At 35.9% G+C, this 17260-nt stretch overlaps 1 protein-coding gene across 1 annotated transcript; it reads left to right on the top strand.

Annotated features, from left to right (window-relative positions):
* Positions 1-1779: 1779 nt before the first annotated feature.
* Positions 1780-16539, top strand: IL17RB (interleukin 17 receptor B). The gene is made up of 12 exons (XM_070738508.1): positions 1780-1912; positions 4225-4249; positions 5270-5395; positions 6670-6779; positions 7472-7598; positions 7887-7934; positions 9791-9945; positions 10211-10279; positions 11882-11966; positions 12971-13006; positions 14201-14290; positions 15872-16539. The coding sequence occupies exons 1-12, from the start codon at positions 1841-1843 to the stop codon at positions 16453-16455; spliced, it is 1527 nt and encodes a 508-aa protein (XP_070594609.1). The 5' UTR covers positions 1780-1840; the 3' UTR covers positions 16456-16539.
* Positions 16540-17260: the final 721 nt, after the last annotated feature.

The raw sequence follows: 17260 nt of genomic DNA, 5'->3' as shown, positions 1-17260 counted from the left end.
AGTCCGGAGGTGGGGTTTCCCAGCGAGGGGAGCTTCATTGAAATCGCAGCATCACAAAAACATGGAAGTCTGGAAGTGGGGTTTCAAGGACTTCCATGTTTTTGCGATGCTGCAATTTCGCTGAGGCTCCCCTCGTTGGGAAACCCCACCTCTGGGCTTCCGTTGCCAGCAAAGCACCCGTTTTTGCGCTGCTGGGATTCCTCTGCTGGGATTCCCATGCAGCATCACAAAAACACGGAAGTCCAGAGGTGGGGTTTCCCATGGAGCCTCAGGGAAATCCCAGCAGCGTAAAAACGGGTGCTTCGGCTGGCAAAAGGGGTGAGTTTTGGGCTTGCACGCATTAATTGCTTTTCCGTTGATTCTTTTGGGAAATATTGTTTCGTCTTACAAACTTTTCACCTTACAAACCTTGTCCCGGAACCAATTAAGTTTGTAAGACGAGGTATCACTGTATATGGATTTAAGGCCCCAATCATATTTTATACATTTTTTCAACAGTAACCATTTAATAGTCATATTGATATATCCTTAGCTGCCTTTGATTTTATGGATGGTGTGTTTGGGCTGTATGACTGTTTTTAATAGGGGTTTTTAAAAGACTGTTTTAACATTGGATTTGTATATGATGTTTTATTGTTGTGAGCCCCTCCGAGTCCTCGGAGAGGGGCGGCATACAAATCTAATAAATTATTATTATTATTATTATTATTATTATTATTATTATTATTATTAATATTATTATATCTGATGGAAGAGATAATTATTTGAACACAAAATGAATAGATAGTTCTTATTTGATATTTTAAACACGTTATTCATAAATGAGATAAAATACTTAAAATCAATTTGTATTTTACAACATATAAGGAGGTACATCATTTTATTAAACATTCTTAAAATATATATTTGGTGTCAATGTGAAGATGAAGAGATTTGTTGTACAGTATTATAAACTTTGGGATTGGGTGTAGTTATGTGGATTTAGGTGCACATACATCTTTTTGTCATCTTTCTTTTTGGAATATCAGATAATATTGCGGTCTTTGTGTAATATTAAGAATCTTGGATTCAGTTCTCCACTAAAAGTTGCACAAGTTGACTCCAATTTTGAATTTCTTTACAATCTGATAAAGTAGGCTTGGAGGAGAGGCAAGTGGCCAAGTAAATAATGTTTTGAAGTTGAGCTTTCATGTAGTCTACAGCAAAGCATAGTGTATTGGCTGTGCACCAAGGATACTATAGTAAAAACTCAATTTCTATAAAATACAATATAGGATACAACCCTAACTCTATCATTAAAAAGATACATATAATTAGCCACCCACGAGCCCACAACACTAATTTAAAAATGGTGAACGAATGGTGTAAAAAAATACTGCGGATGATAATAACAACACCATAATAAAGGAAAAACACAGTAGGCAGCATTAGCAGCTATCTTGCTTCCCCTGAGCCCTGCTCCCTCAGCCAACGTTTTTGCCTTCCAGTCAGACACTAAAAAATAAAGTCAATGCATGTTATGCATGAATTTCTCCAAGCAGCATTGTGGGAGTTGAAATCCACCCATCTCTCCAAGATGCCACCGTTGAGAATCGCGCCCCAGCATGGTAGTCTGCACGTTCCCGCTCCTCGGTTGCGAAAGGCAGCATGCGAACCGGATTCTTATCTCTTCTAAACCAAACTGGCAGGAGCTCCTGACCGGAGCTATAGGTTGCTACTCATAGCGCGGGGCGGAGGAAAGTTATAAATGCGACGGAAGCCAAGCGGATTAGCGGAGTCGTTCTCCTCAAGAGGCGAAGCGGGTAGGCTAGGAGGCATCTCCTGGAAGAGCCGGGCCGGGATGAAGGCTGCAGCGTGGATGCTGCTGGGCTGGGTGCTGAGCGGGAAGAGCTTCCAGGGAGAAGCCCAGCCGGTAAGCGATGCCTCAGAAGTGCCTGCGCTTTTTCTTCCCTGGTTTGGCTTCGAGCCTTGCCCTTCCCTCCCCTGCTCGCGGCAGAAATTCGGGAGGCTTTGAACAAGTTCAAGTCCCCCCCCCCCCCGAACGCCATCACTCTGCTAAAACAAATAATTCCCTCAACGCTGTCAAACTATTTCCTAAGTCTGCAGTACTATTACTAGTAGTTTTTTCTCATCATTCCTATCACCCATTTCCTCCCGCTAATGACTCTATGACTGTAACTTGTTGCTTGTATCCTTAAGATTTTTATTAATACTGCTTGTTTCCTCATTGCTTATTTCAGTGACTTTCAACCTTTTTTGAGCCGCGGCACATTTTTTACATTTACGAAACCCTGGGGCACATTGAGGAAGGGGGGGGGGGGGCTATAAAAAGTTTGGACAAAAAAATTATCTCTCTCTCTTCCTCCCTCTTTCTCTCCCTTCCTCTTACTTTCTCTGTCTCTCCATCCCTCTTTCTTTCTCTTCCTTCCTCTCTTTTTTGCTCTCTTTCTCTCTCCCTCCCTACCTCCCTCTATGGCTTTCTCTCTCTCTCCTTCCCTCCCTATCTTTCTCTCTCTCTCTCTTGCTTTCTTTCTCTCTCTTGCTCTCTCTCTTGCTTTCTTTTTCTTGTTCTCTTTCTCTCTTGCTTTCTTTCTCTCTCTTGTTCTCTTTCTCTCTCTCTTTCTTTCTTTCTCTCTTTCTTTCTCTCTCTCTTCCTTTCTTTCTCTCTCTGAGCTTCGCGGCACACCTGACCATGTCTCGCGGCACACTAGTGTGCCGCGGCACACTGGTTGAAAAACACTGGCTTATTTGACTCCTATAATCCAGTGTTTCCCAACCTTGGCAACTTGAAGATATATGGACTTCAACTCCCAGAATTGTGGGAGTTGAAGTCCAAATATCTTCAAGTTGCCAAGGTTGGGAAACACTGCTATAATCATTAAGTGTTGTACCTCATGATTCTTGACAAACGTATCTTTCTTTTATGTACCCTGAGAGCATCTGCACCAAGACAAATTCCTTATGTGTCCAATCACACTTGGCCAATAAAGAATTCTATTCTATTCTATTTGATCTTCTGCCTAGAAAAAGGGGCTTTCAAAAGGTTCAGCCTTTCTCTGCTTAGGATATATTTGTTTGCCAGGCAGAACTGAATTGGCCTCAGCCTGGTGCAAATAACCTTGGGAAAGACTCAATTCTGAAATTAGAAACTGTTTTTTGAGTAAAAGTGATCAGAGATTGGGGATGTGAGATGCTTTCCTGATGAATTCAGGATTCAAATACATATCTCGATGTATACTGTTCTTATATGTTGTAAGTCTTCGGAGAGGGGCGGCATATAAATTTAATAAATAAATAATAAATAAATGATATAATGGTACAAAATAATTTAAAGATCAACATTTGGCTGAAAGCTGTACTCTTCTTGTTGGAATTAAAGGACAGCGATTTAAAAAGCCATTGGAAATTATTTTTTATATATGATTCCTGCTGCAGATCTTCCATTAGCACTGGCATGCTGCTATATGCATTCCAGCAAGTTAAGGGTTTAATGAAAATTTTAATATATTTTTTAAATGCCATATCTATAGCTAACAATAATTAACTTCTTAACCCATTAGTTTGAGACCATTCTTAGCTGAACTGGTTGATATCCTTTTTACCAGTGATTTTTTTTTAGGATTGAAAAATGATGAAGGTGAAAGAAGAATGAGTTAATTTACCCAATTATGAACACCTTAGAGGAGAGGTGGAATATAAACTCAATCATTAATTAGTCAGCATTTCCAAATCTTTTTAATACTCTAAAACAGTGGCTCTCAACCTTTCTAATGCCGCGACCCCTTAATACAGTTCCTCATGTTGTGGTGACCCCCAACCATAAGTCTAATGCCAATTATCCCAACAGAGCTTTAAGTGGATTGGCAGGAAGGTTAGAGGGACACCCCCACTGTAAATGCCTGATTGGTCGGATTGTAAAAATATGTTCCAATGTGCCAAAATAGAAGCTTTAGTTCCTAACAGTATGGGGAATTTGTTTTTTTCCCCATGGTCTTAGGTGACCCCTGTGAAATGGCCATTCGACCCCCAAAGGGGTCCCGACCCCCAGGTTGAGAACCACTGCTCTAAAACCAGCTTCCTCTGTCACTCAGTCAATAATTCAGTCATTTCTTTAGCTGCCCATCTCAATCAATGACTCCGAGCAGCTTACAATTTTCTTAGAAAGTAAAATTTTGTTTATTACATTTCTTTTTCTTTTAATCCTGGTTTTCTTTTTCATTACAGCATATCAAATGCTATAAAGAAGATGGTATGTATAAATAAGATGTGGTTTTAGGTGTTAAAATTGTTAAAATTCTATTTCATGTATTGAACATTCATGCACCCCATTGCCATTACAGGCCATTTAAAGTATCAATATATGAAATCTTTGTAGCTTATTTAATCAGTGTGGATCAAACAAGTCATATGCCTGATTGATTTTTGCCGTTCCTTGACTGATTAGGCCAGACAAAGACCACAGAGGCCACAGATGGCAAATAGTGCCTCACAGAAGGAAGAAAATAACTGAAGTCTCCAGCCTTAAATCTGTTGTAAAACCTCTTGTGAACCTCTTCTCTAGAGTCCACTGAGTTGAATAATATCTGACCAGTTTGCCATTCCTGGAGATGTGTAACCTTCTCCACTCCAATGCTTTTGCATAAAACAAACCAAATCAGTAATGCTTAAAGAACGCAATGGTATTAGTTACTCTGTAAATAGTACTAGTGTCTTTCTCAAGGGAGTTGACTTTAGAACATGACATCATTTTTAATGTTATACTGTGATTGATAGTATTATTGTTAATATCTCCAATTGTGAATTAGTAGAAGTGAATAATTTTTTTAAAAAAAACATGGGATTGGCAGGGAAGGGTGAAGCCATGACATGTCTTATAATTCCTGAAATGTATAAAACCATGCATAGGAAGGATGAGTTTGGATTTTGCATGAACCATATAATGTATTCCTGGACCCCAAGATCACATTTCCAATGTTTGATGGGGAAAAAATTAAATTTCAGTGTAAATATTCTCACTTTGAAAAAATAATGCCATTTCTATACAAAAAAAGGAGAAATTGTTCCTTTTCTGAATCAGTTTTAGCCATCATAAGAACTTAAAACAGACATACAATAAATAAATGATCTCGAGAATCACATTTCAAACTTTTTAGCATGTGGAAATGTATTGATGGCAGCAAGTAGGATATTTCTGCAGGCTAAATCAGTACAAATACATTTTTGAGTGATTTTGCAAATATACTCATTCCTCACTTTCATTCTTTGCCAGGGCCTCACCCTGAGTTGGAACAGAAACATAGATTCACACCAGCAGATCTTTTTAATATTAGCATCAAGATTGTTGAAATAAAAGGAATGTGTAACTTCAACATAACTTGGATCCTTAATGCAGATGGTAAATTTCATTATTTAAGTTATAAGCTGACAAATATTTTGTGTTAAATATGACAAATACTTTCCTATATAACGAATACTGTAATGATCGCTTATAATATGCCCTTTCTACCCTTATTGGGAAGTAAGCAGTGTTGTGATTGTCTTGTTTTAGTTCCTGAAAGCTGTGGGCTTTGGATGGAGAACAACAGGTCTTAGGTAAACCCTGATAAACTAAGTAGCTCCGGCACTTTGGGCCTTCTGGATCTAGGACTTTAACATCTTTGATAGTGGATAAGGTGACACTACCCTATGCAGACCTGGTGGACAATGTGGAGGTCCTAAATTCACAATTCCTGCTTGAGGATCAAGTGGCAGTTGTGGCTGGGAGAGCCTTTGTACAGGTTCATTTTGTGTGCTAGTTGCACCCTTTTCTGGATCATGAGACTGCTCAGAAAATACACCCTGGTTACCTCCAGACTGGATTGCTGTAACATGCTCTGCACATGGCTGTCCTTTTAAGAATATTTGGAAGTTTCAATTGATGAACAGTGTTGCTGTACTAACAGTTTTGTGTGTCCCTAGGATGGCACACTTTACACATTTTCTCCATCCGTTGTAATGGTTCTGGATGCAATTCAGTGTTGATTTTGGCCTAGAAAGCCCTAAATTGTGTGAGATCAGATTTCTTGAGGAACTGCCTTCTCCCAGTTATGTCTATTTGTCTCATTCGTCCAGTAAGAGGATATGCTGCAAGTCGTGCCTGCAAAGGAATTCCATCTGGTGGGACCCAGAAGATGTGCCTTCTCTGCTGCAGCTTTTATTGTTTAGAACAGAGGTGTCAAACTCAAAGCTCGCAGGCTGGCGGATGTTTAGATCTGGCCCTTGGGACCTATCTAGAAGCAGCAAAGGACCAGCCAGCAGAAATGGAGCTTGGAGGGAGTGGCACAGTATCTGCAAGCAGATATTTCCTTAATTTTTTAAATTGGGGTGGTGGGAGGATTAAAAATATTATAATTTTCCCTTGCTATTTGTTTTCTGATTCCTGTCTGATTTGGATATGAAAAACATTCTGAATACATCTAAAATCCAGAAGAGAACAAATATATATTTAGTATTGGATGACATGTAGATAGATGCTATGGAATAAGATGCAAAATTGGTTCAAGATTGTAAACGTTACTGCAAATCTGCCATTGTATGTTTTTGGGAGATCTGTAGTAGTTGGAATGGCACTGTTGCTGATAACATCTTGAGAAAAAACCAGAATTCTTTGACAAAATAATTTTCTTGCAGCCAGTATAAAATACTTGAAGGCAACCAAAATATGTGTATTAAATCAAGGCTGTATTCGATGTGACTACTTGGAAGCATTTCAAAGTCAAACCATGTCTCAACATCAAAAGGTAAGTGGGATTTTTTTTTGAAGTTGTGGTTTGCTGTTGTTAGGTTGTGCTGCTAGAATAGGATTTTAGTCAGTTTAGTAATGCAACAGTAAATTATTTCTTTTAAAACAACATGGTGAATTGTACTAGAAACCTGCACTTAGAAAATCCCATTATAATTTTTTAAATTTACTTTCACCATCTCTTAAACAGACATTCTGCTAGTTTTATGTAATTTAGTTGTGGCTAATTTTACTCTTGTTTTTTGGCACTAGGAAACAGATTATTTCCCTGTTTCCCAGACTGAAAATATCAAATTTAACATTTTACGTAACAATTGTCACCTAAAAGTTACCTAAAAATTATTTATCATCGTAGTATTTTATTAATGTATTCGACTCAGTAGTGGAAAATGGAGTAAGTGAGGCGTATACAGTATATGCTTCTGGTTTACTTGCATTTTTGAAAGAACATGGTTCAGAAAAAGAAAGTGGATTAGTTCATGTCCAAATTATATAATCTCCAAACATATTTATACATGGAATGTTTGTGTGTGTGTTTGCTTTTAATAATGGGGTTTTTAGTGTTTTTTAAATTATTAGATTTGTTCTTACATTGTTCTTGTTATTGTTGTGAGCCGCCCCGAGTGTACGGAGAGGGGCGGCATACAAATCTAATAAATAATAATAATAAATAATAATATTTAATTACAGTGGCAATTCAACTTCGTTGGATTCTCTGTAGAAGAAAATACTAATTACTTCATTGATGCTTACAACCTCCCATCAGCAAATATAGATGAAGATCATTCAAAAATACATGAGCAGCTAATTTCTCCAGGTAACTGATTAAATGGTATTTATTTACAAATCTTCACCTTTAAATGGCTTCTGTAATTTTAAGGTGATAAGTATATATAAATATATAAAACTGGATCCAGCCAAGCTTTGCTTGATAAATAGAACAAGCATGATATTTAATCTGTTGATTTAGAATGTGTTCATTTGCTCTTCAATGGCTTATACTTTTATGCAATTTTCCTAATTTTATTTAAAAAGCTTTTTCTCATAACTAGAATCAATTGATTTAGATATAATTTCTAATGCAAAAACTCTTATTTAAATTCAGACTGTGAAGATAATACTTTGAAATATTGCCAAAACTGTATAGAAAAGGGTAAGCAATTACTTTCATTGATTCATTACAATTAATTCATTTACAATTAGATTATATTATAAAGCATATTTAAAAGATATTAAATGCAATGGGGACCATAAACCATGACTCATAAATAAAATGCCATGGAATCCAGGGGCACCAAAAGAACCAAGATGCTTGCTAATTTTAACACCACCACCACCACCAACAACAACAACAGAGTTGAAAGAGACCTTGGAGGTCTTCTAGTCCAACCCCCTGCTTAGGCAGGAAACCCTACACTACTTGAGATAAATGGTTATCCAACATCTTCCTAAAAACTTCCAGTGTTGGAGAATTCACAACTTCAGGAGGCAAGTCAGAAGTTTTGTAGTTTTGGTTAACTATAGAAGAACATTTGATTATATTACTTTTCCTGTCCATTTTAGCTAACAGCCCTTAATGCATATTTTGCATTTATTAAAGAAGCTTTGTAACCTTTTAGATCTGGAATCAGAGAAAATTGTGCATTCCACTAGTATACAGTCATGGCTTTTCTATTCAGTTCTTTTCTGACTGATGTAGCATTAGCATGTAAAATTCTCTTGTTATAAGAGTTTAACTAGAAATTACTTTTTAAAAAAACACCTAATTTTTTCTCCTATTTTTTCCTATTTCCGATAAATAAATAAATAATATATAAATAAACAAACAAACAAATAAATAAATAAATGTGCTGTTGTGCAAGACCAATACACAGTAGTCTGGTTAATGCCAGTTAAGGAAATTGTTTGGTTGGGTATCTATTTACCATTTTTATAGCATGCCCAGCTGAAAAGACTCTAGGAAAGTTACAAAAAGAAATCTGGGGCTGTCATCCTAACATATATGACAGGCACCAGGTTAAGTTTGTCTTTAGGTTTGTCTTTTATTTATATTTTCCATCTCTTGAACAGACATCCTGCTTGTTGTATATAATTTAGTTGTGGCTAATTTTACTCTTGTCTTTTGGCACTAGGAAACTGATTATTTCCCAGTTGCCCAGTCTGAAAATATCAAATTTAACATTTCGGGTAACAATTGTTACCTAAAAGTTACCTAAAAATTATTTGCAAAGGGATGTCCCCCCAAAAAGGAATTACTTATTTAGTAGTATTTAGTAGTCACAAGGTAATTTTGAAATATATAATAAATACAATAAACTAATCAAGTTTGTTAGTATGTCTCGGTCCAGCTCTGTGCGAAACCTTCGACATTCAATCAGCAGTGTTGTTTCAGTGGTGTAGATCAGTGTTTCCCAACCTTGGCAAGTTGAAGATATTTGGACTTCAACTTGCCAAGGTTGGGAAACACTGGTGTAGATAATGTGGGCTAGCCAGTTAAAGATTCAGTCTTAGTATTAACAATATTATTATTTACAAATATACAATAGATTACAAACCGCACACAGCAAAGAATAATAGGACTCACAAGCAAAGATATCTCAAAGTAACTCCCCCCACAGGGAACGGTGCTGGCGCCCTCTTATGGCCAACCAGTCAAAGTTCTTAAAGATACAGTCTTTACTTTCAAAGACCAACACTGTTAGTTTACTGTATGGCAACCCCAAAGTAGGTTATGTACCATGTACTAAAAAAATTAAATATTTTTAAAAAGCTATATTGAGAGCAGGAAAGTGCTATGTTGATCTCCTTAGGAAAAAAATGTTGAATAAATAAATAAATATATTTTTTAAAATGCCAGTTTTAAAAAACCATTTGTTTAGGGCATTCATTAATCATTTCTATAACTATTTCTATTTTTCTGTCCAGGATCTGAAAGCCACATGTGCTTTAAAGTAAAACGATGAAAACATCAATCATATTTTTAATCTGGATTTATTTTTAATTTCACAGGGAGTTTATGGGATCCAAATATAACAATATGTAACAAGGAATTTGAATTAGAAGTGAATTTTACACCTAGTAACTTTTGTTCTAAATATAGAATCCATCTTTGTGACTCTCATGAATGTGATAATTCGATTCTTCATGTTGTTCCTACTACCAAGGTATATATTTTTCTTCTTTAGCTATAAAACTAGGAATGGGTATTACGATCAATAGTCAGATTACATGACTAGGGCTGGTAAGAGTTGGACACAAATGACATCAGATTGAATAAAGTAAAAATTAATGTGAATATTAGCTTTTGAAAAATATCTTGCAGTTAGAAGCTGAATAGATAAGACATTAAAAAGTCACTTTTCTTTTTTTAAACATTAAATATTTTTAAACGTTCTGTAATACATTTGTCTTGTATTTTTCTTGGAATAGGGAAGCAGTATTAGGATTTCTGAAAAAATAAAAATGGATGATCAAGAAAGTAACGTAATTTTTAAAGAGGTAAGATTTTATTTTTATTTGTAAGGAAAATGTCAAATTAGAAGAGTTGTATTACTGCTTGTATCGTATTACTGTTGTATCAGATTTGTGGCCCAAACATTGAAACACAAGTTATACCTGATGCTATCTGCTCATCAATGTGTATGAGGGGGTAGTTATTCAAATAAGCCTTGTCAGTACTGTCTTACTGCAAGAGGTCATAATTTAATGAGCATTTTCTGGGAGGCTTAATCATATTGCACGAAAGGAACTTAATAGCAATAGTACTTAGAATTATATACCACTTTGTCGTGCTTTACAGCCTTTTCTAAGCAGTTACAGAGTCAGCATATTTTCCCCAACAATCTGGATCCTTATTTTACCGACCTCGGAAGAATGGAGGACTGAGTCAACCTTGAGCCTGGTAAGAATTGAACTGCCAAACCTCTGGCAGTCGGCAGCAGACATAGCCTGCAGTACTGCATTCTAACCACTGTGCCATCACGGCTCTTAATAAATGCTTTTTAAAGGTGATGACCCTAATGTATATTTTTTAAAAAGGGAACTGTTTCTAAAGTTCTATGAGCCGAGGTGGCGCAATGAGTAGAGTGCGGTACTGCAGGCCACTAAAGCTGACTGCTAGATCTGCAGGTCAGCGGTTCAAATCTCATCATCAGCTCAAGGTTGATTCAGCCTTCCATCCTTCCGAGGTGGATAAAATGAGAACCCAAAATTGTGGGGGCAATATGCTGGCTCTGTTAAAAAGTCTTATTGCTAACATGTTGTAAGCCACCCTGAGTCTAAGGAGAAGGGCGGCATAAAAAAATTGAATAAATAAATAAATTATTAATAATAAAGGCATCTCTGTTCTTGAATGAAATTTTAAATGTTGTTTATCATTGATTTTTGACAGGATAATGTGGAAGAATTCAAGCAATTTAATATTAATATTTTAGCATGAGGCTCCTGAACATAGTAGTTATTAGTTATTAAATAGCAAACTTTTAATATGGCTTTACTTTTGTAGTTAGATTTCAAGAGGAAATTAGGCAATTAAAACTTGTGGATTTGGCTTGAAAAGGTATGACCCAATATACAGAAGTTATTTTAAACTTGTTATAATCATTCACATTGCTTGTTGCTTGATTACACCCTATTTCCTTCTATGTCTTGCACATAAGGTGTTATTAAAAGTGACCATATGTACTTCACCAGGCTTTGTAAATCCATAATAATGTGTTTACTGACTGAAATATTTTAATGTCCTGCCTGAGGAGACAAAATCTTGTTCTGGAAGGCTAAGTGAAAAAGAAAACTTTTAAGTCATAAAAAGGTTGGAAGTAAATTTAGGAATTCTATCTTACAGATGTTTCTCCAACAAGAGTTTATACTAATGGAATATATGCATATCTAACCAAAATGGATTTAAATATGTTGGGACATGCCTTTTTTATTTTTAAACTGAAAAAGTGCAGAATTGATGTCTTTTTTTTACAATTGTATTCTCAAAGTAGTACCTTCTTCATTGTTGTTAAGAAATTCTCAATGCAAAATTAAATACGAAAGCAATACTTAAGCACTGTATTTAATACCAATGTTATTATTTTGCTTCTCTTCTTCCAGCTAATTCCTTATTTTCCAGGATGTCAAAATGATTGCAAAAGATATTCATATTATCGAACAGTCTGCAATGACAAACCTATCCCTGGTTAGTTGAGACTTCTAAATGTTTATCTATGGATGGAAACATTAAGCTTTATATGCTAAGGTAATTTTCTTAGTACAAGCCTAAAATTGGCCAGTGAGATTATTAAACTCATTCAGGCAGCTTCAGACTATCGCTTAAGCTTTATTTTTTACAGGACTGTGAGAATAAAAGAGCTTGGGGGTAAAGAAAAGTACTATATTAGTTGCTTTGAGCAATTTTATAGGAAGAGCAAGAGGTAAAATAATAATCTTGTTGGATAAGTAAAGCAGAATGCAGAATAAAAAAATTAGAAGGGACTTCTCTTTTATTCTGGTCTTCTAGTCCAACCTCTTGCTCAAGCAAGAAACTCTATACCATTTCAGACAAATGGTTTTCCAGCCTCTTTTTAAAAACCTCCAGTGTTGGAGCATTCACAACTTCTGAAGGCAAATTGTTCCACTGATTAATTGTTCTGTCAGGAAATTTCTACTCAGTTCTAGGTTGCCTCTCCTTTATTAGTTTCCATTTATTATTTCTTGTCCTGCCATCAGGTTCTTTGGAGAATAGCTTTACTCCCTCTTCTTTGTGGCAACCCCTTATATATTGGAACACTGCCATCATGTCACCCTTGGTCCTTCTTTTCATTAAACTAGAGATATCCAATTCCAGCAGCCATTCTTTATATATTTTAGCCTCCAGTCCCCTAGCAGCCAGGAGTCCCTGATATATTTGCAAGCAAGACACCAAGGTATCAAAAGTACTGTGTTGCAATAATCAGGCAGCCAAAATCCACAGTATGCATTTCAGCAATATCCCAATGTGACCTGGGTCAGATTTTGACTAGAAGGTGGGGAGAGGGGCAGATATTGTGTTGATGTGTTGACCATGAATAAAAACAGCTTCATTCAGGTTTAGTTTATTTGTTCTGCTGAGAATGTAGGCAGTGTGTGGTATAAATATGATTGTACATAATTAATTCAAGCAAACTATGAATTCTCTCTCTCTCTCTCTCTCTTTTTTTGAAGAACCAAAAACTACAGCTTTGATAGTAAACAGACCAGGTATTGGATACTATTCAGCATTATAATGTGATGCCAATCATTGTATAATGTTGTAGATTAGTGATATTGAATATGTGGCCTTCAAAAGAAGCCATAGAAACAGGAAGATGTCAATATATACAGCAAAAGTACCAGAAGGAACACATTGAGGAACACATCAGGAAGATAAAATATGATTTCCATGAAACAGTAAAACTCTCATTGAAAAATGCCATTGTTTATTAGAAAAGCATTAAAGTGGGAATGGTCAAGGTTCAATGGAATACTGTAATTGAGTCTTGCACGTCTTGACCTACAATCATTCATTTAATGATTTTTCAAAGTTTTGACGGCACTGAAAAAGATGACATGACCAGCCGTTGCTTTTACAATTGTAACAGTATCCCTGTCGTCACATAATTAAAATTTGGGTATTTGGAACCAGTACACAGGTATTTATAACAGTTTCAGGGTCCTAGAGCCATATGACTGCCATTTGCAACTTTTCTAGAGGGCTTCCAACAAGCAGTCTGTAAGCGAAGTCGAATTTGTTTATTGACCATAACAAGAGAAATCATGAAATCAGATGCAATTCATGACTGCATCACTCAGCGACAGAAGTTCTGGTCCTAGTTATAACTTGAAGAATATCTCTATTGGAATTTATAAGAATTTATGGAACCCATATGCTAAGCTAGAAGATGACAGCAGGAAAAATCACCTTTCTATATGCTCCCAAAAATAATATCTAAATTGCTTATTTTGTTTTGCATTTTTAAATTTAAACCAGATCATGATAGCCTTTCTCTTTAGCTACTAAGTATTTTATTTATTTATTTATTTATTTATTTATTTGATTTGTATGCCGCCCCTCTCCGTAGACTCGGGGCAGCCCACAACAATAACAAAGACAATGTAAGAACAAATCTAATAATTAAAAAAACACTAAAACCCCCATTATTAAAAGCAAACATACACACCAACATACCACGTATAAACTATATAGGCCCGGGGGAGATGTCTCAGTTCCCCCATGCCTGACGGCAGAGATGGGTCTTAAGAACTTTACGAAAGGCAAGGAGGTATAAAAGAATACCTCAGTTCCTTATCAGTTCCATGACAAAAAAGGATTTTTGTAAGGTTTATATAAATATATTATTTATATTAGGCTTTTAAAATAATTTTTCACACTTACAAATCTGTTTTCTCATTTAGATATGAAAAAAATATATGCTGGCATATCCATCACTTTACTTCTGTTAGTGTGCATAGTTGCTGCTGTGCTTTATTTCAAGAGTAAGCATGGTAAGAGCTTATCTTATTCTGTTTTGTTTATAGTCCCTCCTCTAATTCTGTCCACAAATGAAGACTCAGAAGATTGAAATGCTAGGTGTTACTTTGACTTTTCTGTCAATTCTGTGATGGGGGAGTGGGAAAAAGGAAGCGCTCCCTCTGAATCCAGATTCCCAGAAACTAAAGGATTTCAAAATGTGCATGCATTTTGTAACATTTACTGGAAAAATAACAATTCCTATGGCATCTCAAACACTAGCACATGCATAGTTCCGAGTATGGGACATAGGACTGGGAGGCAGAACGGATATAATCTTTAAAAAGAGATTAGAGAAAATATTAAAAGGGAAATATGAAGGCAGTCACAATTACTCATGGAAAGTAGCTGCTGCAGAAAGTGTTAAATGAGAGTGGCATATAACTAACTATTTTTAATCTGTAAGAAATACTGTAGTATTAAGCCAGCAACTCTACACTATTTCTAGTTCAGTTGCTTTTCACAATGAAATGTTTTAAGTGAAATTGAAGAAATAGTTACAAGCATGAGGTCAATGATTGAGTAATCTGGAGTATTCTATGGATTGCCCTATTTCCAAAGTCAGTTTGGTGTTGTGACTGTAGAATAATTGGTTTTGGGCATGAAAATTGAAACATGTAAGATAATTTGGTGGTTGTTAGTTTCCACTATAAGATGGTACTGATTAGTCCATTCTGTGATTCATAATGATATCTGTAAAATTATCTTTATTGAAATAACTTACAAAATACTGATATTGATACAACTTTGCTAGGACTTCCTTCCGGTGAGACAAGATGATAACTTGCTGTATAAGCAACAAAATTGTTAAGGACGGAATATAAATATTATTCTTTCTAACACAATGTGCTTTTGAATATATTGTTCATTTTAAAATATCTATTCTAAAAATTGAGGTAGATATGTACTAAATGGTAGAGCTCGGTATTCACAAGCTATTGCAAATTTGGGGATGATATTCCTGATGTCCTGAAGGCTGCCTTAGTTGAGAATATTAATCATTATATTCCATGATGGTTGTGAGTTTTTTTAAATATTATTGGTGTTTGGTTGTAATTTTCCCCAGAATATTTATTGGCATACATTCCTAAGTACAGTGATGCCCAAATAACAAAATTTGTGCCATGATGTTACTGTGCCTGTCCCATCCTTTTTTATGTGTCACAATGTTAGTTCTATTAACACGGACATATTTCCTCACTTGTTCCCCTATCAATACTCCTCCTGAGTTTTGCCTAACTTTTATTATTTTGTTTATGAAAGAAGAATTTATCTGTATCATATTAATTATAATTCAGCATTCTGTTATTCCATAGAAATGTCCACAGAGTCGGGCGGCATACAAATCCAATAAATGAATGAATGAATGAATGAATAAATAAATAAATAAATAAAATAAATGTTAAAATATGTCTATCAGCTAATTTGTATTGTAAATCTGCATGCCACAGTATATCCCAGGGATAACAAATACTGTTATTTTTCAGTTTACTTAAATGTGAACTTGCTTGCTCCAAATTTTATTTTAACAGTGGTGCTCTTTTCTTTTAAAACAGGTCTGGCAAGTAATCTGGCTCATTTCCATCCTATAACAGCACAAAACCCCATAACAATTCTTGTTGTATATTCTCAAGAAGCCTGTTTACAGCATACCGTCCTACGTTTTGCTGAATTTCTACAGGAATGTTGTCAATGTAACGTTATAATAGACCTGTGGCAAAAACTGAGAATTGCTGAAATAGGACCTGTGCAGTGGCTTGCTACTCAGAAAGGAATTGCTGATAAAGTCATTTTTCTTTGCTCAACCCACTCAAGTGCTTTGTGCGATTCAACCTGTAAGAGCATTATAGAAAACCAGAAGAATTCTGAATGTATGTTCACTCTTGCATTACACTTCTTCTGCAGTGATTGGAAAAAGGATTCTTCTCTTTGCAAGTACATGGTGGTTTCTTTCAATGAAACACATCCCGACCCAGTTCTCCCAAGTCCACTGAGTATCTGCCCAAACTATTTTTTAATGAAAGATATAGACTCCTTTTCTGCAGACCTTTCCTTTTCACAGAGTCAGAAGTGTAAAGCTGCAAAGGAGAAGTGGACTTGGAAATTTAAAATTAGACCTGGATTGCAAGTATCGTATTAAAATGGAGATAGATTTTCTCTTCTAACTATAAAAGTGAATTACTACTGTAAGTTGAAAATATTCATACTTTTATATGTTGGTTATGACCTTTAAAGCCCTTCATGGCATCGGACCAGAATACCTCCGAGACCGCCTTCTGCCACACGAATCCCAGCGACCGATTAGGTCCCACAGAGTGGGCCTTCTCCGAGTCCCGTCAACTAAACAATGTCGGTTGGCGGGCCCCAGGAGAAAAGCCTTCTCTGTGGCGGCCCCGACTCTCTGGAACCAACTCCCCCCAGAGATTAGAACTGCCCCTACCCTCCTTGCCTTTCGTAAACTCCTCAAAACCCACTTTTGTCATCAGGCATGGGGGAACTGAGATATCTCCCCTGGGCCTATACAATTTATGTATGGTATGCTTGTATGTATGTATGTCTGTTTAATAATGGGGTTTTTAAAATATTTTAAATTGTATATTATTAGATTTGTCATGAACTGTTTTTATTGTGTTGTGAGCCGCCCCGAGTCTACGGAAAGGGGCGGCATACAAATCTAATAAATAATAATAATAATAAATAATATCCCTAATCCCTTTGCACTATTTTTATACTTTTACTGCTTTAACATACAAAAATAATAATAAAAACAATACAAAATTAAACACTGGTACAAAAGTTAATAAAAAAGGAAGAAACAGGGCATGGTACAATGCATAATTACTTTTAACCAATAGATTACACTATGACCACACGGTGTATTAGTTTGTCTATCCAGCAATTATCTTCAATCCAGAATTTTAAATATAGTACCGAAGATTTATCCC

Source organism: Erythrolamprus reginae, chromosome 2, assembly GCF_031021105.1.
Source record: "Erythrolamprus reginae isolate rEryReg1 chromosome 2, rEryReg1.hap1, whole genome shotgun sequence".
NCBI classification, from domain to species: Eukaryota; Metazoa; Chordata; class Lepidosauria; order Squamata; family Dipsadidae; genus Erythrolamprus; species Erythrolamprus reginae.
This window is presented reverse-complemented; position numbering and strand designations above follow the sequence as displayed.

Coding starts and splice junctions, on each gene's coding strand:
- IL17RB (XM_070738508.1), top strand. CDS start 1,841: ATGAAGGCTGCAGCGTGGATGCTGCTGGGCTGGGTGCTGAGCGGGAAG. Junction 9,946..10,210: donor ATGTTGTTCCTACTACCAAG/GTATATATTTTT, acceptor TTCTTGGAATAG/GGAAGCAGTATTAGGATTTC. Junction 11,967..12,970: donor CAATGACAAACCTATCCCTG/GTTAGTTGAGAC, acceptor CTTTTTTTGAAG/AACCAAAAACTACAGCTTTG.